This window comes from Lactuca saligna, chromosome 3, assembly GCF_052625555.1.
Source record: "Lactuca saligna cultivar CGN05327 chromosome 3, ASM5262555v1, whole genome shotgun sequence".
NCBI classification, from domain to species: domain Eukaryota; kingdom Viridiplantae; phylum Streptophyta; class Magnoliopsida; order Asterales; family Asteraceae; genus Lactuca; species Lactuca saligna.
The window spans coordinates 137388381-137411835 of record NC_136419.1 but is presented as its reverse complement, the minus strand read 5'-3'; the positions used below and the strand labels follow the sequence as shown (position 1 = coordinate 137411835).

The 23455-nt window shown below is 31.5% G+C and overlaps 2 protein-coding genes across 2 annotated transcripts; one reads left to right on the top strand and one right to left on the bottom strand.

The window, feature by feature from the left end:
- The first annotated feature begins 854 nt into the window (after window positions 1-854).
- LOC145037285 (ATP12 protein-like protein) lies at window positions 855-3127 on the top strand. Its single transcript, XM_078985912.1, has 4 exons — window positions 855-1445; window positions 1715-1889; window positions 1986-2263; window positions 2887-3127. Exons 1-4 carry the CDS (start codon window positions 999-1001, stop codon window positions 2992-2994), a joined length of 1008 nt encoding a protein of 335 aa, XP_078842038.1. The 5' UTR covers window positions 855-998; the 3' UTR covers window positions 2995-3127.
- Window positions 3128-7705: 4578 nt separating this feature from the next.
- LOC145037284 (succinate dehydrogenase [ubiquinone] iron-sulfur subunit 2, mitochondrial-like) lies at window positions 7706-9057 on the bottom strand. The gene is made up of 2 exons (XM_078985911.1): window positions 8152-9057; window positions 7706-8019 (listed from the first exon to the last, which is right to left on the bottom strand). Exons 1-2 carry the CDS (start codon window positions 8817-8819, stop codon window positions 7854-7856), a joined length of 834 nt encoding a protein of 277 aa, XP_078842037.1. The 5' UTR covers window positions 8820-9057; the 3' UTR covers window positions 7706-7853.
- Between the last annotated feature and the right edge of the window lie 14398 nt (window positions 9058-23455).

Genomic DNA, 23455 nt, shown 5'->3' with positions numbered 1-23455 from the left:
AATAGTCCTAAGATCCGAACATAAGACACACCATCTTTAGAAAGTTTAGATTTGCAACGCTTTTGTTTCAATATCATCCACATTTAGAAAAAAAACTTAGTTAAAAGATATCATCGACATTTAAAAAAAAGTTAGTTAAAAGTAAAATTCTAAATTGTGTTAGTTAATATATTTGGCGTACAAGCTGTGAGTTGAAAAGCTACTAGATAGCTGAAAGCTAGTTATTAAATAAAAAAAACTAGTTAGTAGCTAAAAACCTATATGTAAAAAATAACGTTTTGTAAAACTAGCTGAAAAACTGACTGAAAGATTTAAATAACATAAAAAAACATTTAAAAGAATGTGTTTCTATAATTAATTAAGGGGTATATTTGAAAAAACTCATAAAAAGCTAGTGTAAGTAAAATTTTAAAAAACTAGCTTTTAAGTTAATTTTTGGTTTGCCAAACATGACAGCTTAAAAAAACTCAAAAAATAAACTAACTTATCAGCCAACTATAGCACGCCAAACATATATTTATCGATTTTGGCGGGTGTTTGGGAGTGTTTTTTGAACTCTAAAAATGCTTTTAGATAGAAATGTTTATTTGTTTATAGTGGTGGTAAACGAAGTTTTTTTTAAAAGTGTTTGGATAAATTTTTATAGTGAAAATGCCAATAAGTGAATAAGTTAAAAAATATTTGGCTTACAAAGTATTTTTTTTAAATTATTTTGGTTGAAAAGCTATAACAAATTCCAAAAAACCAAGTTTTAAATGCTTATTAAAAAATAGTTTTTAAAACTTATAAAAGAAACTATTCTAAAAATATTTTTGCATTCGCAAACTTATTAGCTTTAAAAAAAAACCAAGGATTTTTCTTTGTGTCTTTTCTAATTTCCCTTTCTCCTTTTTCTCAATACGAACATGAATTCCTCTTATCAATTCTGTACAAAGATTTGATCATTTTACCACCTGCAAATCAACCGTGGTTCCCTTCTCCCCTTCCCTCTCTCTCAAATGGCGTTGGCCCTTCTCAGAAAAACCTTCAATTCGTTAAACCCTAATGATAGAATCCTCCGATCCCTATCTTCCTACGCCGCTGTTGCCACAAACAACGCCGAAAAACCCGTATCCGACAGCTCTTCTTCCTCCTTCACCTTCTCACCAGATCAGAATGACAATACCAACACCACTAACAAGGGCAACGCCGCCGCCTCTGATGATATATACATCAAATCAAAAAAACCGCCGCCTTCGACGTCCGTGACGATGCCGATGTCGTTCATGACCGGATCGATAGTCGGGAAGAGGTTCTATAAGCAAGTAACGACTAGAGTTGCAGAAGATGGAAACGGTTGGTCTGTGATGCTTGATTACAGAACACTTAAAACACCTTCTAAGAGGCCTCTGAAATGCCCTACTCTCCCTCTTGCTAAAGCTATCGCTGCTGAATGGGATTACCAGGTTCTCCTCTCTCCCAAATTGATTACTAAAATTTTCATTTTTCATTCATCTTCTGATCTTAATTCTGTTTAATTCTTATTAAATATCATAACTATCCACCAAAACAACATTAGATTCTGTTAAAGTTGAATGATCACCTGCATTCGAAGCCCTAATTAGATTAAACCAAAAACAAAACGTTCAATCACAATACGATTGAAATTCGAGTTTCACATCTTAAATTTATGGTTTTAACAAGCCATTTGAGTAATTAATTTTGTTGGTTGTAGCTTACAGATGGAATCAGGCCATTTACAATGCCTCTAATGAAACTTGCATGTACTGCTTTGGAGAGAGTTCCCCTCACTAGATCACATATTATCAATAATTTAATGACAAGGTTTCATCAAGATTTGGTGTTTTGCAGAGCCCCAGATGATAATGAGTTGACAACTGGTGTCTATGGTATGAATTAATATCACATAAACTTTGTCTTTTCAAAACATGTTACAAACTGGGTTTTTTATCAATCAATAACCATTGAAACATTCATATTCACAGAACTACAAGTGAAGAAATTGGATCCTCTTCTTAAATGGGTCGAATCAGAATTTGGGTTCAAACCCGTTGTATATTCAAGCTTTTTTGGGGGCAAACAAGAAGATGGTCTTGTAAATGCCATAAATACCCTTCTGAAGAAAACCAATGATAATGAATTGGCAGCCATTGATGCTCTTACTTCAGCATCACACTCGTTAATAATCTCAATTGCAATTTTTCGTGGGAAGCTTCAGATTGATGAAGCAATTGAATTGATCAGACTCGAAGAAGATATGCAGGTTCTTCATCTCTTTCTTTTTTAAGATAATCTTGTAATTTCACAAATGGTCCTTGTGGTTTTAAATTTCTCCCCAAAACAGTCCTTATGAAACTTTTTTTTTCGCATGAACTGTCCCTTTCGACAACACTCTGCACACCAATTGTCCCTTATGACTACACTGTTAGTTTTTCTTTTAAGTTCAATATGAAAACTGAAAAGACCTTTTTACCCCTCTGTTATGAAAAGACCTTTTTACCCCTTTTTTATGAAATGACCTTTTTATCCCTCTGTTATGAAAAGACCTTTTTACCCCTTTTTTTTATGAAATGACCTTTTTATCCCTCTGTTATGAAAGGACCGTTTTACCCCTTTTTTATGAAATGACCTTTTTATCCCTCTTTTATGAAAAGACCTTTTTACCCCTCCTATATGAAATGGCCTTTTTATCCTTTTTTATGAAATGACCTTTTTACCCCTCTTTTATGAAAAGACCATTGGTGTGCTAAGTTTGGTTGAGAGGGACCATTCACGAAAAAAAAGTTGCGTAAGGATGGTTTTGGAGACAAATTTAAAACCGTAAGGACCATTTGTGAAATTTTATTGCAATTAATTCATTTTTTTTTTTCTAAAATCGTTTTTTAGGTTGAAAAATGGGGTTTGGTAGAAGGTGGTCATGATCTTGATGTTGCAGACCTTAAGGTGCAAATCGCATCAGCTACTGTTTTCCTTGGACTTACTAAAAAATTATAAGTAGAATTACAATTTTGCCCTTCAGCTCCTCTCTTATCAATGTTGTTTAAATATTATCAAGCATTCCTTCATAAATGCTAAAAACCAAGCCATCTCGAATGATAAAATAAAACACATAACATTTTTGTTTTGATTTTTCACTCATCATTTACAATTACATTTCATTTTTACTAGAAATTAAAAATAAATAAATAATATTAAGCAAATAGTTTTACATTTGTTTGAGAACTACGATGGCTCTATGATTCTGTGTTTGATGTATATCTGCATGTAACATGATGGGTTAGTTGAAAATACGGAGATTATTGAAGGGCAATTTAGTAAATTGTGTCGATACCATGGTTGTAAGGTTTTAATCCTCGCAGCATTGAATGCAAATTGGTGGTTGTTTCTTGATATCGCAGTAGCAACAAGCTATATCACAGTTACTGCTGCATCCTATCAAAAGTTTATAATCATGTATTTTTTGATTAATCGACTATCGTTTAATTGATTATTTATATTTTTTTTGTTTGAAATATAATATTATACACGTTGCAATTTAAAATAGTAAAAATGATTAAATACAAACATTAGATCCAATGTTATCAATTTCATTAAATGTATTATTAAATATGACACATGTTGATATTTGATAGGGTGGGAAGATAATGTAGGAAGATATTGAATTTCTTATTGATTAAAATGTAGGAGGATATTTAATTTTTCACACATGTTAATATTTGATAGGGTAGGAAGATAATGTACGAGGATATTTAATTTCTCATTGACTAAAATGTAGGAGGATATTTAATTTCTCTATTGCTAAAATTTCCAAACCTTATGTAGTGAAAGATCAAAAACATGGTATAAAGAACCTTGCGAGTATATTTCAAAATCCATAAAATCTTATGTAATAAGAGGGTGTGATAGTTAACTGATAAAAATGAAAATTTTAAATGATTATAAAATATTTAAAATAAGAATTTGGGTAAATATGATATAATTTTTTTTAAAAATGGACAAAAAGATGTTTATGGTTGCGTTTAGCCCATTTTTAACATGCCCATTATTCATCTTTAGCAACTTATACTGGTAATGTTTGGAAGTATAACTTTTTCAACTTCATCAATTTATACCATATTGCTTTTTTTTTTTTGGTAATGTACATAAAATCTACTATATTCGGATAATTTATATGGTTTAACCATTATATTTCTAAGCCACCGATTTTTGAAGAAAAAAAAATCATTGCCACAACATTAAATATAGTGCTGAATAAAAAACAATATACACTTTAACGTTTATACTATCTTTTACACTATAATTATACTATAATTATAAGTATAATGTAAAAAAATAATGATAAGGTTAAGCAAGTGTTAAAACTAACATGACTTCTCATTTATCTTACCGTTTTTTGAAAGAAAAAAAAATCACTACGATAAAAAAAAAAATCACTACGATAACTATGACCAAACATTTCCAGTTTAGCATGCATTAAAACTAACATTACTTCTCATTTACCTACAAGATATTTCATTACCTACATGATATTATATGTACTTTATGAATCTTGCTTCTTGAAATGAGTTCTTATTTGCCAGTTTCTTAGGTAGTACGCTTGATATGTAGGAAATTGAGAAGTAATGAAAGGTCATATCAGGTGTAATTTACACCTGCTAAATAGGAAATACGGAGCCATGGCTGCCGCAATGGAAATGTCTTTAAAAAAATATGTCATTTTTCTTGAACGGAATAATATATAGTGGTTAAGTTGTAAATATCTCAAAATATACTTGCTATATATTGAAGTATGTAAAACAGAAATCTATAGAAAAGTTTCAAACTTTTGGGAAAAGTTTCAATAGTTATGATTTTTTTGAACAGTAAAATCTTATTATTTTGAGAAAATCATATAATCTGTCATTTGCTGGTTAAATATATATAAAAAAAATTCGTTAATTTGGACAAAATATTAAATAATCGGAACTTTTTTGTTAAAAAAAAAAACTTTTAAGATTTTTTTGAAACTTTTCTCAGAAGTTTAGGATTTTTTTGTAGATTTTCCTAGGTCAAAAAGAAAAAGTTTTGAAGTTTCAACATCACCTGTAACAAGGAAGTAGTCTAACGGTTGGATTTCTTGTGAATTCATGCCAAATGGTGAGTGTGTTATTGCCCCAACTTGAAAAAAACACAACAAAAACCAACCAATTGCTAATGGTAACAATTTCATGGTTTTCTAGAGACCAAATTTAGCATGGATTTTATGGCAAGATTTTATAGTTGGTGGGTGGCAATATTTATTTAAAAACAAAAAAAAAGGTAAGAGTTTGTAGTTGGGAGTTAGGAATGTGAAGAATCTATATAACTCAAATGACATGATTGCCCAAAATTATGGCACCTGTGTTTAGTATAATCCTAAATTAATTGGCCTATTAGTCATACATTGATGATGTCCAATTTAGGAAAAGCTTAAATCTTTTATCAACATTACAATGCATACACCATGATTCATGTTAGTGTCTTGGACCTTGCAAGATCAACATGTTGGCTAACATATAAGAGCATTACATCGGTGCTCTTTCACGTCTTTGCAAAAATGTCAACTAAACATCATATTTCAATTAGACAAATGGTGGGCAACTTATTATAAAAATCATTAAAACATGTAAAGTAATTAAATATTATTAAATGTGGGGACATTATTTCTTTGCAAGGCTTTCAAATATAGCATGAAGTAAGTGTTGGTGACATCAAATGTGATACAGATGGCACATTGCAAATAAATTGAAAGGAGCGTTGTGGATGGTCTAAAGATGTTGATCATGTTTAATATTTATATAATTGCAATGATAATATAATGCATATATTTTTAAATAAATTAATTCAAAAGATTGTAACCTTCGACTTTATGTACCACATAAGTGCGGGTTATTTAAAGTAGAGGGCAATCATGTAAGTTTTGTGCGACAATAACGTCCATTTTTAACCGAAGAGAAAAAATTTAATCGAAGAGAACAAATAAATTATATACATACCACCATTTTTTGTTTGTATTCCTCTCATTTGAGTGTAATAATGTTTGTATAACCGTAACGATTTATATTATTGAAGGGGTATATATAATAGCACACAAGAGAAAATTCTATTAGCTGACACCAAACTTTGAAGTACGAAAAAATGTCTTGACAGAGAATAAAAAAGTAATTATAGAGTATTATATACGTCAAAAAACGATATAATAATCCAAATCAAAGTTAAAAGCCATAAATAATGTCATCATCCTAATAACTAAAATATTTTTAGCTTTAAAATTCATCAAAATGAAAAAAATAAGAATATTATTAGGCAAAATAAAATCTCAACCCTCATGATATTAGGTCAAAAGAAGATTTAAATTAACTTTTTACCCTTTTTATTATGTTTTACATAAAACAAAAGGTTAAAAAAAAGTCAAAAGCCCAAAAAGGTAAAAATATACAGAAGTCTACACAATCAATTAGGAATATTATTTGAGTTGGAATCGGACCGAACCAACATGAATAACCCGAAAACCAAAGGAAACTAATTGGAGGAACTGACACCCGGGCCAATTAACCTAATATAGGTTCAGTTCGGTTCAGGTATTAATTGGTCCGGATGAATTATTACCCGAATAACCCGAATAACATTCACAATAGGATTAACGATCTAGTATAACTGGAAAAACCAAAAAACCATATTACGATTCTAAGACCTGAATAACATTTACAATATGATTATAAATACTATATTTTTTATTATCTTTGTAGCTTATGATTCCATAATAAAACTTTTAATGAAACAAATCTGTTGATTGAAAATGATAAAAACATACATAATTGTTTCAAATATGCAAAAAAGTGGTGGCATTTTTTTTTTTTTTGAAACGGCAAATCTAACCTACACCTAAACTACACCTTAAATCCACCTATATCTACGACAGGATTTGAACCCTCAACCTTAAGGAGGGGGCAACACCGGATACCGCTGGACTACAAACCCTTTTAAGTGGCAGCATTTATTTATAAGCATGCATAGTAAAGACAAATATATAATCGTAGGTTTACATGTAAACACAAATTATAAATTTGGTATGTTTTTGTTCCCAAATTAACATACCAAATATTCGATATACACTAAAACTGATTTCACTTTTTATTTAAATGTATTGTAAACACGAATGAACTATTTTTGACATATAAGAATGTGAAATCCAAACACCAAAATCTTATTTAATTTTCGCAAACATGCTAAAATTCTGGATTAGAAATTTTTAACCGAGTAACTTTTTATTTAGATAACCCAAACCGAGAAACCCAAAAGGCTTAATATAGATGCCAAGAAACCCAAACCAAAATCACTTATTCCAACCTAATTCGGTTCGTTTAGGATTTTGGACAAGAGTTCTGGGTTTTGATCCAAACACTCATTTCTACACTCAATGTCTAAATATTAAAAAAAAATAAAAATAAATATCCTCTTACTTTTTTTTTTCCTTAATTGTTTTTTACCTACATCAACATAACTCAAATCATTCGATTTGTAAGCTCACGAGTTCAATTATCACGATCAAAACCTTCAACAAGATCACTCCTTCGGTTAAATGGGGATTATTACACGGTGTACAAAACAATATCAATTTGTGTAAGTAAAGTACATTGCTTTATTTATTTATTTATTTTGCAATTATCCATGTTTGTATAAAGTATAAACACAAACCAAATTGATTAATTTATTTATCAAAGACTAATAGCAAGATAAGAACATCGCCAATGGGTATTATTAACAAACAAATATGATAATCAACAAGATCTTCAAGTATAAGTGTATAACAATACCAAATTACTTGTTCCCAATTACGTCTGAAGACTCTTGATGTTCTGAATTTGCTTTCCGGGATTCAGACCTTTTGGGCATGCACGAGCACAATTCAAAATGGTATGACATCGATACAACTTGAATTCATCATTTACTGCATCTAATCTTTCCTGTGTGTACTCATCACGACTATCCATTATCCACCTGAATCCAAATCGATTCAAACATTTCAGATTCATGTTAAGAGTTTTTGATTCGATTTCAGATGTTAATCAAGAAACAGAAAGAGGTGATGTGATGAGATGAGATGAGAGGAATGGATTGTAGTCATTGTACCTATTGGCATGGAGAAGAGCAGCAGGGCCGAGATAAGATTCAGGGTTCCACCAATAGCTAGGGCAGGAAGTGCTGCAACAGGCGCACAATATGCATTCATACATTCCGTCGAGTTTCTCTCGATCTTTCTTACTCTGTGGAATCTCTTTCCCTTCCCAACCGGCCGGCGCCGGAGACTTCCGCTTCAACCATGGTTCGATACTCTTGTACTGATTATAGAAATTGGTCATGTCCACCACCAGATCCTTAATCACAAACATATGCGGCAAAGGCGTAATCATCGTCGTCTCTTCCGACGGAATCTTCGTTAAACAAGCCAGTCCGTTACATCCGTCGATGTTCATAGCACATGATCCGCAGATTCCTTCACGGCAAGATCTACGAAACGTTAGAGATGGATCGATCTCGTTTTTGATCTTGATAAGCGCGTCGAGTACCATCGGTCCACACTCCTTGAGGTTTATCTCGTAGTTTCGTAGTTCCGGTTTGCCTGGATTGTCTGGATTCCATCGGTAGATTTGGAAATTCTTTAGGTTTTGTGAAGATCTGGTGGTGGGTTCCGATTGTTGAGCTTGAGGCTCGGAGGCATGAGCTCGGGAAAGAAAAAGCGTCGCCGCCGGCGACTTATGAAGCCTGGAAATACCTCTGCGTACCAAACCAGTAGCCATTGTTATGGAGAAGGGATTATGTAAAATGACGAAAATGGGTAAAGAAAGGAGGAGGGTTTATAAGGAAAAGAAACCGTCCTTGCGTGGATTGGGGTTGTAATTCTAGTGGCTGTTGAAGGGTAGTTCGGGAACATGAGCGTATATTTAGTGGCTGTGCTGTAATCACGTGGGGCGGAAGAAATATGACCGGCGAAGGTGATGACGTGGCAAGAAACGAGCCCTCGGAGAAGTATAGGGTTCGTGTGGTGTGCGCGTGGAGCGATTAATTACCAATAAATATCTCACATTGCGTGAACAATTTTAAGAAAAGATACTACCTACAACAAGTCACCAAATATCACAAAAAAGTAAAACTAATTGAAAACAAAAAATATAAGTTTGAAAATTAAAAAGTTATAAAATTAAAACTAAATATTATATTAATGAAATTTACAAAATAAAATAAACATTACTTAATGTTGTCGTCCTCATTGTTGATGAGATGGTTGTTGTATGTATGCTCGGTAAAATCCTTTAACATTTAGAGTTGCATTATCTTTATGAATACAACTATAATCATTCTAAAGACAAAAGGTACTCTCTATCACATTAACATAATGGTGATAAACATAAACATATCATCATTGGACTCAACATTTGGAAAATAAATCTTTTAATTGTCTTGTATAATATTTATGACATTTGGAAAATAAATGTTTTAATTATCTTTTATAATATGTATGAGAGTAACAATGATTGTTGTATGGAAATAATGTTTAGAATTCAGGTTTATTTATAAGTAAACACTACTAGAAAATAGACCTTTAATGACGCGCTTTTTACGACACGCGCTGATTAATGATACGCAAAAGGATGTGCCCTTAAAATAGTGTTATCTCTCCAAAAAATTGAAGGATTTACGTCACGCATTATTGCGTGCCCTTAATTTAGTGTCTCAAGAAAAAAAAAATTAAAAACACGAAGGGCACTTTATCTTAAACGCGCGTCGTCTGTACCTGTCGCTTTATAATTTTAATGAAACGCGCTTTCAGTAGACAAGGGGGAAAAGAAATCCCCAAAATTTTGAAAACCCGCCTTGATTTTTCTATCTTCTATCTATTTTTCATCCTTGCAATTCACTCTCCCCTCTCTTATGCTCTCTCCTCTAGATCTCCCTTCATTCTCTACCTTCCGTCTCATTGTAAACCTCGAAGGTGAATCGTAATTGATCTGCGAGGTCTCCTTTTTTTTTTTTTCTCGGGTATGACAGCATCCCAATCCATTAACCCCTTTCATTTTTCATTAAAAAACCCTAATTGACTTGGCAAGTTCATGAACCAGATGTAGTACATTCCAAACTGGGGATTTAACCAAACCCGATAGAGCCATTGACGGAATCTTTGGATTCGGTCAACAAGGACTCTCTGTAATCGCGTAGCTTTCTTCACAAGGGATCGCTCTAGGTCTTCAATCTATCAATCTACAATGGCCATTGTCAAGTTACATCGAATCAAGGTCTAGGGTTTCAAATGCTTCAAGTTCTTCCCAAATAACTTCCCCTCTCAAGACGATTTTCCTCAATTTTCTATCGAACTTGGTAGCTGTTGAACCGGTGCGTATCGGTGTCAAGAACTTGCCCCGAGATCTGTTGCATTTATGAATGAGGAAGATTTGGTAAGGCAACTCACTCGATATTCTACCTCTCTCGTGTTTTCAACACATAAAACACAGACAAACCTTGAAGACAAATTTCAAGCTTTTGAATAAGAATCCTCAAAAACCATCGTGATTTCAAACGAAACCCCTCACCCTATCTAGAGTCCAGACGCTTCTTCTCTGTCAATAGCACATAAAATCTAGGTTTTCTATTGTTTCTATCGACCAGAGACTTTCAATGGAGAAGACAAAATCTGGAAAGAAAGATTCAGATGCCTAGAAATTCATGGGCATCAACAAAGTTTTTTGATGTATTGTTTCTATCTACTTTTTTTTTTCTGTGAACTCAATGAATTAACTTTTCTCGTATGTGTTTAGCATGTCTCATATCAAGAGACGAATTGTTGATGTGCTTCAACCTGGGGAGACCGTAAGTTTCTTGTTATGTCAAATTGTTTAATTCTCTTTTATTATTTTTCAAACTGATTGATGAAAATAATAAGTATAATATTCTTTTCAGGTGTTGCAAGCTTTAAGAAGGCTGAAAGGAAGTTCTAATAGAAAGGAAAAGATGTTAGCTGAAACAAAAATTGTGTCTGATCAACTAACTGAAGATGCCATGAAGCTGATGGAGGATGTTGACTACAGTTGAGATAATCTTCTTTCAACATTTATCTTTATATTTATTATAAATTTGTCAGCATTCTGATTTATGTCATAAATATTTATGTAGATGTGTATGATGAAAAACAGGAGGTCTTTCAGAGGGAAGCAGGTAATTAGCATTTCTTTATAAGTTTAATAATGAAATGATTTAAATATCAATAATATAGTATTTCTTATATTCTTAATTATTGGGAATGTTATTAGTGAAACTCTGATTTCATTTGTTTTTATAATTACATAGGGATTTGAGAACCTAGCACGTGCTAGAGGGGAAGGGACCTCTTCTAGTTCAGGAAACAAGCAACCTAATTCCTCTGGAATGAGTGATTCCGGTCTCAATGGAATACCTTCCGCAGATAATACTGCAAACAATGAGGATGATTCCTTTGACATGTTTGCTGAAGATGATGACAAATCTACTGTTGATCCATCAGCTGGTAAGCAGACATGAAGTTTTTTCGTTTTTTCCATTCAGATGGTTTATTACAATATTGCCCCTCAATTCTGTTTTCACTTGCAGGCATTGGATCTACAGAAAACGATTATGTATTTGATGAATCCTTAGGGTATGCATCTCTTTTTGTTTTCCATTCAGATTTATATTTAGTCAAAAAGAAACAACATGTTATTGTTTCTGTATTTTTATTTTTTAATTTTTTTTTAAAGTTACTACTACAACATCAGTTTAGGATATTATTATGACCCATCTTCAGGACTGTATTGCAGTGCAGCATCTGGACAGTAGTAATATATTATATAATGTGGTCACTATTTTCAATCTGATTTAGTATTATTTGAATTATACTGATTTTGATTTGGAGATAAAATGTGGTTATATATAAAGTAATGTGTTTGTGTTTTGTATTTTCCAGGTGTTCTTGTAACCAAGAAACTAGTGACTATGAGGAGTTTCCATCAGGGGAAGGCAATGGAAATGGAATTGCAACATAGTGGAATGGAATTGGAATCACAGGTTTGACATCCTGCTGTGCGTGGTACTTATGGAAGCTTCATTCAAATTTCAACATGTTTAGGGTTGATGGGAGCTCTTTTAATCGGGATTCCTGTAAAGAGCATCTCAGGCTGGTAACAAAGCTTTGTCTACCTCTGAAACTGTAATTAACATTTTAGATTTGGATTCATTTTTTGAATGTATGTCCAGGTGGCGTATCTGCTTTTGGTTATCTACAATTCCATCCACAATACTTGCTCTTGCTATGATATTCTGTGCAGAAAGTCCACATTGGCTTTACAAGGTCTATTAAGTGTCATCGTCTTCATTTCTATTTGTTGATAAAACAAGGGCATATGAGTAATGCTGAAATTTGGGTGCATAATCTGTGCATCGATCAACTGACAACGATTATGTGTATAATTTGGGTTCAAGGAAAATTAATTTCACCAAAAGTTCGTGATCAAGAGAAGTAAAATCATCAGCAAAAAGTGTAATCAGTTCAGATTTTTATTCCGTTTATACTTGAAAATCTACTTGTAAGTCACTTCTAAATACTGTAATACTGTAAATTTCAACTCTTTTACTGTGGCAACTTATGAACTCCATTATGTTTGACATATGATTAGAATGGCTATGGGGCGAGCTGGATGCAAAGTAAAATTGGTGATTTGGGTTCCAATACAACATTAAAGGAACATCATTTGTCATTACTATTTTAAGTGTGATGGATTTGATAAAGCATCATCAAGAAGAATCAACTGGCATACCAATAATGATATTTCATTGAATTATTTTCTTGGCTTAAAAAAAGATTGTTCTTAAAATTGCTCTGTGGAATGAAAAGAATCAATGTGGAATGAAAAGAATCTGTTTACTTGTGATTCTTCTCGGTTAATGATATCTGGACAGGAGAGAATGTTATATGTAAGAAATCCTTCTGTTTCTCTCAAATGTTGAGTTATATCATGATAATGATATATATTTCTTTTCAGGTTGTTGGTGTTGGAAGCCAGAATTTAAGTCATTGATTCATCCCATGTAGTAAGGAGTCAAATTCAGAATTACCACATGCAGTCAACTGTTTTGGAAATGAGTATATATTCAATCTAGAGACACAGAGGTAATAATCAAGTAATCTAGCAAGTATATGTGTATGTATGATATTTGTAGGGCTAATCTGATGTAATTTTGTTTGTCTGTTTGAGCAGGCAACACTAGTTCATTCCAAAAGGTTAATTTTTTTTGCATTCCCTAAATTTATTTTTAAACTATAAATACTTTATAATGAAATGTTGTATAATGTTTATCTAGATAAAATCCTATGTTGTTGCTGCTTCAGGTATGTTCACAGATCATTATTTTGAAATATTTGGTGGCATTTTGTTTAAATGTTTGTTGTTGACACAGACAAGAGTTGAAGACATGGAAATTGAGTTATCGGATAATAAGGGCATAAGATTGTCCCATTGTTCAAATACATTGAGAAAATGAGAACAACGACCATACAAATAAACAAGGAAATCAAGGTGTGATTCATCTTTTTTATGTATATAAATAATAATACCATGAATAGACATTAAATTAAAAAGGTCAATGTTGAGTGCGTTTAGCCAGCTGGCAGTTGCAACACTATTAGGCCCTGAAAAGGAGAGAGAAATCAACTGGTACTTACAGCCTGGACATAAGGAGAAGCTGATTGGACAGTTGACACCAATTATTCACAAGATTTCAGAGATTGTTTTATGTTGTGCTATTAGTCAATGTACTCATGCAAAATGCTTGGTCCATAAACATTATAGCCATAGGGCTATCACCTGAGGATTGGATACAAGTTTCACCAGCATGAATTTTTCCTCTTCTGTTTTATAAATTATCATCATCACTCAATCACGATGGCGAAGCATGAGCTTGTATAACATCATACCTTATTCGGTCATGGCTTGCATCCATACATTGCAAGAGCAAGAACTAGGTCTAGGTTATGCATATACAATATATTCTTAAAACATCTAACTAGTAATGTGCATGCTATTTTTAGGTCATGCTATTTTGAGGTACAACAGTTTGCCCACTCTATCCCTTCTTTAAAAAAAATTGAAAGATTTGGGTTTTGGGATATGAGAGATCAGTTAAAGCTGTTGAAGAATTCAAGAGTTTTGCAGTAGAAGGCAATGTATATGAAACCATATGTTCCAAGATTGCCCCTTCCATATTTGGCCATGCATATGTAAAAAAAGTTGTGGCATGTCTCCTGTTTGGAGGATCAAGGAAGGTATAATGCCAACTTTACCCTTGAATATTGTTGTCTGTACTTAATCATTTAGGAGCTCATTTCCTCTATTTCTACAAACTTTACCTGATGGTGTAAGATTGAGGGGTGATATTCATGATTTGCTCTTGGGAGACCAGAAGACAGGTTGGATTAAAAATTAAACAAGGTGTCTCTTAATAGCAATGTAATAATAGGTTAGATAGTTAGGGATTGTATTTTTTGTATATTATTATTTGTATGACATTAAATTTTATGCAATGGATTGTATTTTTTGTATATGATATTTTATTTTATATTATGAGACATTAAATACAAATTTAATTTGAGAATTAGTAAATCTATAAATAATATTTTTTTAAACATTTAAAATTATGATACGCAAAAATGTGTGTCATCTTCATTTATGACATGACCTTTCTTGACAGGGGCTTTCTTGATACGCATTGCGTGTCATTAAAACGCGCGTCGTAAGGTTACGACACGCGAATGCATGTCGTCTTTCTTTATGATAGGGACTTTCTTGATACGCATTGCGTGTCGTAAACGCGCGCCATAATCGCGCGTTGTAAATGAGCGTCGTAAATGCGCGTCGTCTGAGCCCTTTACGACGCACAATGAGCGTCGTAAAAGGCTGTTTTTCTAATAGTGAAAATTACAATTTTTTTGTTATGAAAACAATCGTTGAAAGTTTGAATTGGCCAATGTTGCGTTCCAAGGTGTGACCTTAGCCACGACCTCTCATGCGGAGAAGCTTCCACACCAAACCAGGACGGCGTGCGTAACGTGACATTTTGTCTACGTATATGGTATTGTGGTTTCATTGGCTTGGGTCTCTTAAATGATGACTCTCGCATGTTGTATGCCAGAAAAACATTTGTTTATTTATCTTGGTCTCCCGATAGTTTGGATATTTCTCGTATTATTGGGTGGCAAAAAGGTTCTTGAAGAAATTGTCTTCTTGGAAAGCTAAGATGCTTTCCATGGGAGGTAGGGCAGTTCTATTGAAATCGATGTTGGGCGCTTTAGCCATATTTTATGTCTATTTTTAAAATGTTGACAATTGTTAACAAGTTTTTAAAAGGTCAGCGAATTAAATTTTTTTGGAGAGGGGATCTTTTGGAAAGAAAATAACTCGGATTAAATGGGGCATGTCTATAGCTAGTATAAATGGGACATGTCTACAGCTAGTATACAAGGCGTTGTTGCTTAAATTGAAATGAAGATTTTTTTTTCTCTGGAAATCCTCAAGCTTTGTGGGTTAAAGATTTGTAGTCGATTCATGGTGTTTATAAAGATCTTGATTCTGGACAGGATCTAAGGGAGTCTAACATCGTATAATTTGTTTTATAAATCATTTTCATGACATAAGGGTCATTCCTAGTTCGGCTATGCAAAGAAAGGTTAGCGATAGATTTACAATCTTTGCTGGAAAGATTTTTGGTTGGGGGGAGGATTCTTTGCTTATTAGATTCCCTGGATTTTTTTTCTTCTCGAAAATAATAGGGATTGTTTGATAAAAAATAGATGGAATGGTACGATGTTGAGCTAAAACTGGCGTCATCAGATCACGGGATGAGTTGTGTTAAGTAAGTTTCGGGAGCTTAATGAGTTGCTTAGTTTAGTTCAAATTACATACTAAAATGATAGTTGGAATTGGAACTTGGAAAATAATTTAATATCTATAGTCGGTGAAACATGAACGTATATCGATGATATCACTTTGTCACATTCTAATATTTATATTCATTGGAACAATGTATCCTCGGACAAGATAATATTTTATGTTCGAGGCTTCGGTTGGATATACTTCCAAATTGCTCAAACTTGGCTCATAGTGGTGTTGATTTGAATTCGTCTTTATGTATAAGTTGTATGCAATTTCCGAAAACAATCAATCATACGTTTATTGGGTGTGAGGTTGCAACCGCTTTGTGGTCTAATGTAACGCCTACGCTTCCTGCTTGGCATAATTATAAAATTTATATTTACATCGTTCGACGATTGTAACCTTTTAAGAATAAGTGAAAAATAATTATTCGAGTATATGTTATATGCATGAACATTTGACAAATATTATTTGTATATAATATTTGTGTAAAAAAATTATTTTAAAAACTTCATAAATATGGCTAAAACATACGTTAAAAATAAAAAGATTATTTAGGATAAGTAATTTTAATGAAAGTTGTAAGGAACCTAAAATTATAAATTATATGTTATAAGATATATTTGGTCTAAACATATTTAAAAGTGAACCCAATTAGTGAAACGATAATTTTTTCGTTACACCTATTTTTCGATAATAATTGACCGGATACTTTTCACGACGTTAGTTGTCGATTATAAACTTGGATAAGAACGAATAAATAATCTTGATACGAACAAACAAATCTGGATACAAACAAATTAAATGATTTGAATAAGATTATAAATGTTATAATGATTTTATTAATAAATAGTTAACGGACTATAATATAACTTGAAGAATATATTATGTTCATACAAGAATAACCGAGGGAACATAAATATAATTATAATTGATTTTAGAATTGCAAATGATCTAACCAACGTATATGAAATATAAGAAATAAGAAAGGTGGTACATATTTTATTAATTAAAAATAACATGTGTTGTTTAAATATGTGATCATACAACTTCATTTCATAAAAATGTATAAATGTTAGTTTTACAAGATGACTAAGACAATTATAATTGTACATATGTGTCCACATTTATGTTACGTGTTGATTTTGATAAGATTGGGGATCACGTTTCATTATGGGTATAAATAGGATGATTTTTTTATAGGTTTCGCAACATACAGTTTACATAAGTTTAGAAAGAAAGACTAGAAGATATTTTGAAAAACGAAAATTTAAGCTAATAAGAGATTGGGAAGTTATTCTCAGAACTAATTACGATTTGTAATATACACTTATTATATCACGTGAGTGCATAGTTACTTTCATCTTACATATAGATATGAAGATTCTTTTTTCTCTCGAAATCCTCAAGCTTTGTGGGTTAAAGATTTGTAGTCGATTCATGGTGTTTATAAAGATCTTGATTCTGGACAGGATCTAAGGGAGTCTAACGTATACAATTTGTTTTATAAATCGTTTTCATGACATAATGGTCATTCCTAGTTCGGCTATGCAAAGAAAGGTTAACGATAGATTTACAATCTTTGTTGGAAAGATTTTTTGTTGGGGGGAGGATTCTTTCCTTATTAGATTCCCTAGATTTTTTTTTTCTTCTCGAAAATAATACGGATTGTTTGATAAAAAAGAGATGGAATGGTACGATGTGGAGCTAAAACTGGCGTCATCAGATCATGGGATGAGTTGTGTTAAGTAAGTTTCGGGAGCTTAATGAGTTGCTTAGTTTAGTTCAAATTACATACCAAAATGATAGTTGGAATTGGAACTTGGAAAATAATTTTATATCTATAGTCGGTGAAAAACGAATGTATATCGATGATGTCACTTTGTCACATTCTAATATTTATGTTCATTGGAACAATGTATCCTCGGAGAAGATAACATTTTATGTTCGAGGCTTCGGTTGTATATACTTCCAAATTGCTCAAACTTGGCTCATAGTGGTGTTGATTTGAACTTGTCTTTATGTATAAGTTGTATGCAATTTCCGAAAACAATCAATCATACGTTTATTGGGTGTGAGGCTGCAGCCGCTTTGTGGTCTAATGTAACGCCCACGCTTCCTACTTGGCATAATTATAAAATTTATATTTACATCGTTCGACGATTGTAACCTTTTAAGAATAAGTGAAAAATAATTATTTGAGTATATGTCATATGCATGAACATTTGACAAATATTATTTGTATATAATATTTGTGTAAAAAAATTATTTTAAAAACTTAATAAATATGGCTAAAACATACATTAAAAATAAAAAGATTATTTAGGATAAATAATTTTAATGAAAGTTGTAAGGAACGTAAAATTACAAATTATATGTTATAAGATATATTTGGTCTAAACACATTTAAAAGTGAACCCAATTAGTGAAACGATAATTTTTTCGTTACACCTATTTTTCGATAATAATTGACCGGATACTTTTCACGACGTTAGTTGTTGATTATAAACTTGGATAAGAACGAATAAATAATCTTGATATGAACAAATTAAATAATCTGGATACAAACAAATTAAATGATTTGAATAAGATTATAAATGTTATAATGATTTTATTAATAAATAGTTAAGAGACTATAATATAACTTGAATGATATATTATGTTAATACAAGAATAACCGAAGGAACATACATACAATTATAATTGATTTTAGAATTGCAAATGTTCTAACCAACGTATATGAAATATAAGAAATAAGAAAGGTGGTACATATTTTATTAATTAAAAATAACATGTGTTGTTTAAATATGTGATCATACAACTTCATTTCATAAAAATGTATAAATGTTAGTTTTACAAGACGACTAAGATAATTATAATCGTATATATGTGTCCACATTTATGTTACGTGTTGATTTTTAATAAGATTGGGGATCACGTTTCATTATGGGTATAAATAGGATGATTTTTTTATATATTTCGCAACATACAGTTTACCTAAGTTTAGAAAGAAGGACTAGAAGATATTTTGAAAAAGGAAAATTTCAGCTAATAAGAGATTGGGAAGTTATTCTTAGAACTAATTACGATCTACAATATACACTTATTATATCAGGTGAGTGCATAGTTACTTTCATATTACATATAGATATGAAGATTTTTTTTTCTCTCGAAATCCTCAAGCTTTGTGGGTTAAAGATTTGTAGTCGATTCATGGTGTTTATAAAGATCTTGATTCTGGACAGGATCTAAGGGAGTCTAACGTCGTATAATTTGTTTTATAAATCATTTTCATGACATAAGGGTCATTCCTAGTTCGGCTATGGAAAGAAAGGTTAATGACAGGTTTACGATCTTCGTTGGAAAGATTTTTGGTTGGGGGGAGGATTCTTGCTTATTAGATTCCCTAGATTTTTTTCTTCTCGAAAATAATAGAGATTGTTGGATAAAAAATAGATGGAATGGTACGATGTGGAGCTAAAACTGGCGTCATCAGATCACGGGATGAGTTGTGTTAAGTCAGTTTCGGGAGCTTAATGAGTTGCTTAGTTTAGTCCAAATTACATACCAAAATGATAATTGGAATTGGAACTTGGAAAATAATTTTATATCTATAGTCGGTGAAACACGAATGTATATCGATGATGTCACTTTGTCACATTCTAATATTTATATTCATTGGAACAATGTATCCTCAGACAAGATAATATTTTATGTTGGAGGCTTCGGTTGGATATACTTCCAAACTGTTCAAACTTGGCTCATAGTGGTGTTGATTTGAACTCGTCTTTATGTATAAGGTGTATGCAATTTCCGAAAACAATCAATCATACGTTTATTGGGTGTGAGGCTGCAACCGCTTTGTGGTCTAATGTAACGCCCACGCTTTCTGCTTGGCATAATTATAAAATTTATATTTACATCGTTCGACTATTGTAAACTTTTAAGAATAAGTGAAAAATAATTATTCGAGTATATGTTATATGCATGAACATTTGACAAATATTATTTGTATATAATATTTGTGTAAAAAAATTATTTTAAAAACTAAATAAATATGGCTAAAACATACGTTAAAAAAAAGATTATTTAGGATAAATAATTTTATGAAAGTTGTATGGAACCTAAAATTACAAATTATATGTTATAAGATATATTTGGTCTAAACACATTTAAAAGTGAACCCAATTAGTGAAACGATAATTTTTTCGTTACATCTATTTTTCGATAATAATTGACCGGATACTTTTCACGGCGTTAGTTGTCGATTATAAACTTGGATAAGAACGAATAAATAATCTTGATACGAACAAATTAAATAATTTGGATACAAACAATTAAATGATTTAAATAAGATTATAAATGTTATAATGATTTTATTAATAAATAGTTAAGTGACTATAATATAACTTGAATGATATATTATGTTAATACAAGTATAACTGAGGGAACATACATATAATCATAATTGATTTTAGAATTGCAAATGATCTAACCAACGTATATGAAATATAAGAAATAAGAAAGGTGGTACATATTTTATTAATTAAAAATAACACGTATTGTTAAAATATGTGATCATACAACTTCATTTAATAAAAATCTATAAATGTTAGTTTTACAAGACGACCAAGATAATTATAATCGTACATATGTGTCCACATTTATGTTACGTGTTGATTTTGATAAGATTGGGGATCACGTTTCATTATGGGTACAAATAGGATGATTTTTTTATATATTTCGCAACATACAGTTTACATAAGATTAGAAAGAAAGACTAGAAGATATTTTGAAAAAGCAAAATTTCAGCTAATAAGAGATTGGGAAGTTATTCTCAGAACTAATTACGATCTACAATATACACTTATTATATCACGTGAGTGTATAGTTACTTTCATCTTACATATAGATATGAAGATTTTTTTTCTCTCGAAATCCTGAAGCTTTGTGGGTTAAAGATTTGTAGTCGATTCATGGTGTTTATAAAGATCTTGATTCTGGACAGGATCTAAGGGAGTCTAACGTTGTACAATTTGTTTTATAAATCATTTTCATGACATAAGGGTCATTCCTAGTTCGGCTATGCAAAGAAAGGTTAGCGATAGATTTACAATCTTTGTTCGAAAGATTTTTGGTTGGGGGGAGGATTCTTTGCTTATTAGACTCCCTAGATTTTTTTCTTCTCGAAAATAATAGGGATTGTTTGATAAAAAATAGATGGAATGGTTCGATGTGGAGCTAAAACTGGCATCATCAGATCATGGGATGAGTTGTGTTAAGTCAGTTTCGGGAGCTTAATGAGTTGCTTAGTTTAGTCCAAATTACATACCAAAATGATAGTTGGAATTGGAACTTGGAAAATAATTTTATATCTATAGTCGGTGAAACACGAATGTATATCGATGATTTCACTTTGTCACATTCTAATATTTATATTCATTGGAAAAATGTATCCTCGGACAAGATAATATTTTATGTTGGAGGCTTCGGTTGGATATACTTCCAAATTGCTCAAACTTGGCTCATAGTGGTGACTCGTCTTTATGTATAAGTTGTATGCAATTTCCGAAAACAATCAATCATACGTTTATTGGGTGTGCGGCTGCAACCGCTTTGTGGTCTAATGTAACGCCCACGCTTCCTGCTTGGCATAATTATAGAATTTATATTTACATCGTTCGACGATTGTAACCTTTTAAAAATAAGTGAAAAATAATTATTCGAGTATATGTTATATGCATGAACATTTGACAAATATTATTTGTATATAATATATGTGTAAAAAAATTATTTTAAAAACTTAATAAATATGGTTAAAACATACGTTAAAAATAAAAAGATTATTTAGAATAAATAATTTTAATGAAAGTTGTAAGGAACCTAAAATTACAAATTATATGTTATAAGATATATTTGGTCTAAACACATTTAAAAGTGAAACCAATTAGTGAAACGATAATTTTTTCGTTACACCTATTTTTCGATAATAATTGACCGGATACTTTTCACGACGTTAGTTATCGATTATAAACTTGGATAAGAGATACGAACAAATTAAATAATCTGGATACAAACAAATTAAATGATTTGAATAAGATTATAAATGTTATAATGATTTTATTAATAAATAGTTAAGGGATTATAATATAACTTGAAGGATATATTATGTTAATACAAGAATAACTGAGGGAACATAAATATAATTATAATTGATTTTAGAATTGCAAATGATCTAACCAACGTATATGAAATATAAGAAATAAGAAAGGTGGTACATATTTTATTAATTAAAAGTAACATGTGTTGTTTAAATATGTGATCATACAACTTCATTTCATAAAAATGTATAAATGTTAGTTTTACAAGACGACTAAGATAATTATAATCGTACATATGTGTCCACATTTATGTTATGTGTTGATTTTGATAAGATTGGGGATCACGTTTCATTATGGGTATAAATAGGATGATTTTTTTTATATATTTTGCAACCTACAGTTTACATAAGTTTAGAAAGAAACACTCGAAGATATTTTGGAAAAGAAAATTTTCAGCTAATAAGAGATTGGGAAGTTATTCTCAGAACTAATTGCGATCTACAATATACACTTATTATATCAGGTGAGTGCATAGTTACTTTCATTTTACATATAGATATGAAGATTTTTTTTCTCGAAATCCTCAAGCTTTGTGGGTTAAAAATTTGTAGTCGATTCATGGTGTTTATAAAGATCTTGATTCTGGACAGGATCTAAGGGAGTCTAACGTCGTATAATTTGTTTTATAAATCATTTTCATGACATAAGGGTCATTCCTAGTTCAGCTATGCAAAGAAAGGTTAGCGATTGATTTACAATCTTTGTTGGAAAGATTTTTGGTTGCGGGGAGGATTCTTTGCTTATTAGACTCCCTAGATTTTTTTCTTCTCGAAAATAATAGGGATTGTTTGATAAAAAATAGATGGAATGGTTCGATGTGGAGCTAAAACTGGCGTCATCAGATCACGGGATGAGTTGTGTTAAGTCAGTTTCGGGAGCTTAATGAGTTGCTTAGTTTAGTCCAAATTACATACCAAAATGATAGTTGGAATTGGAACTTGGAAAATAATTTTATATCTATAGTCGGTGAAACACGAATGTATATCGATGATGTCACTTTGTCACATTCTAATATTTATATTCATTGGAACAATGTATCCTCGGACAAGATAATATTTTATGTTGGAGGCTTCGGTTGGATATACTTCCACATTGCTCAAACTTGGCTCATAGTGGTGTTGATTTGAACTCGTCTTTATGTATAAGTTGTATGCAATTTCCGAAAACAATCTATCATACGTTTATTGGGTGTGAGGCTGCAACCGCTTTGTGGTCTAATGTAACGCCCACGCTTCCTGCTTGGCATACTTATAAAATTTATATTTACATTGTTCTACGATTGTAACCTTTTAAGAATAAGTGAAAAATAATTATTCGAGTATATGTTATATGCATGAACAT

Excerpts from the sequence above, each read along its gene's own strand:
- LOC145037285 (XM_078985912.1), top strand. The coding sequence starts at position 999 with ATGGCGTTGGCCCTTCTCAGAAAAACCTTCAATTCGTTAAACCCTAAT. Across the intron at positions 1,446-1,714 it reads CTGCTGAATGGGATTACCAG|CTTACAGATGGAATCAGGCC; the intron begins GTTCTCCTCTCT and ends TGTTGGTTGTAG. Across the intron at positions 1,890-1,985 it reads GTTGACAACTGGTGTCTATG|AACTACAAGTGAAGAAATTG; the intron begins GTATGAATTAAT and ends TCATATTCACAG.
- LOC145037284 (XM_078985911.1), bottom strand. The coding sequence starts at position 8,819 with ATGGCTACTGGTTTGGTACGCAGAGGTATTTCCAGGCTTCATAAGTCG. Across the intron at positions 8,020-8,151 it reads GCTCTTCTCCATGCCAATAG|GTGGATAATGGATAGTCGTG; the intron begins GTACAATGACTA and ends ATTTGGATTCAG.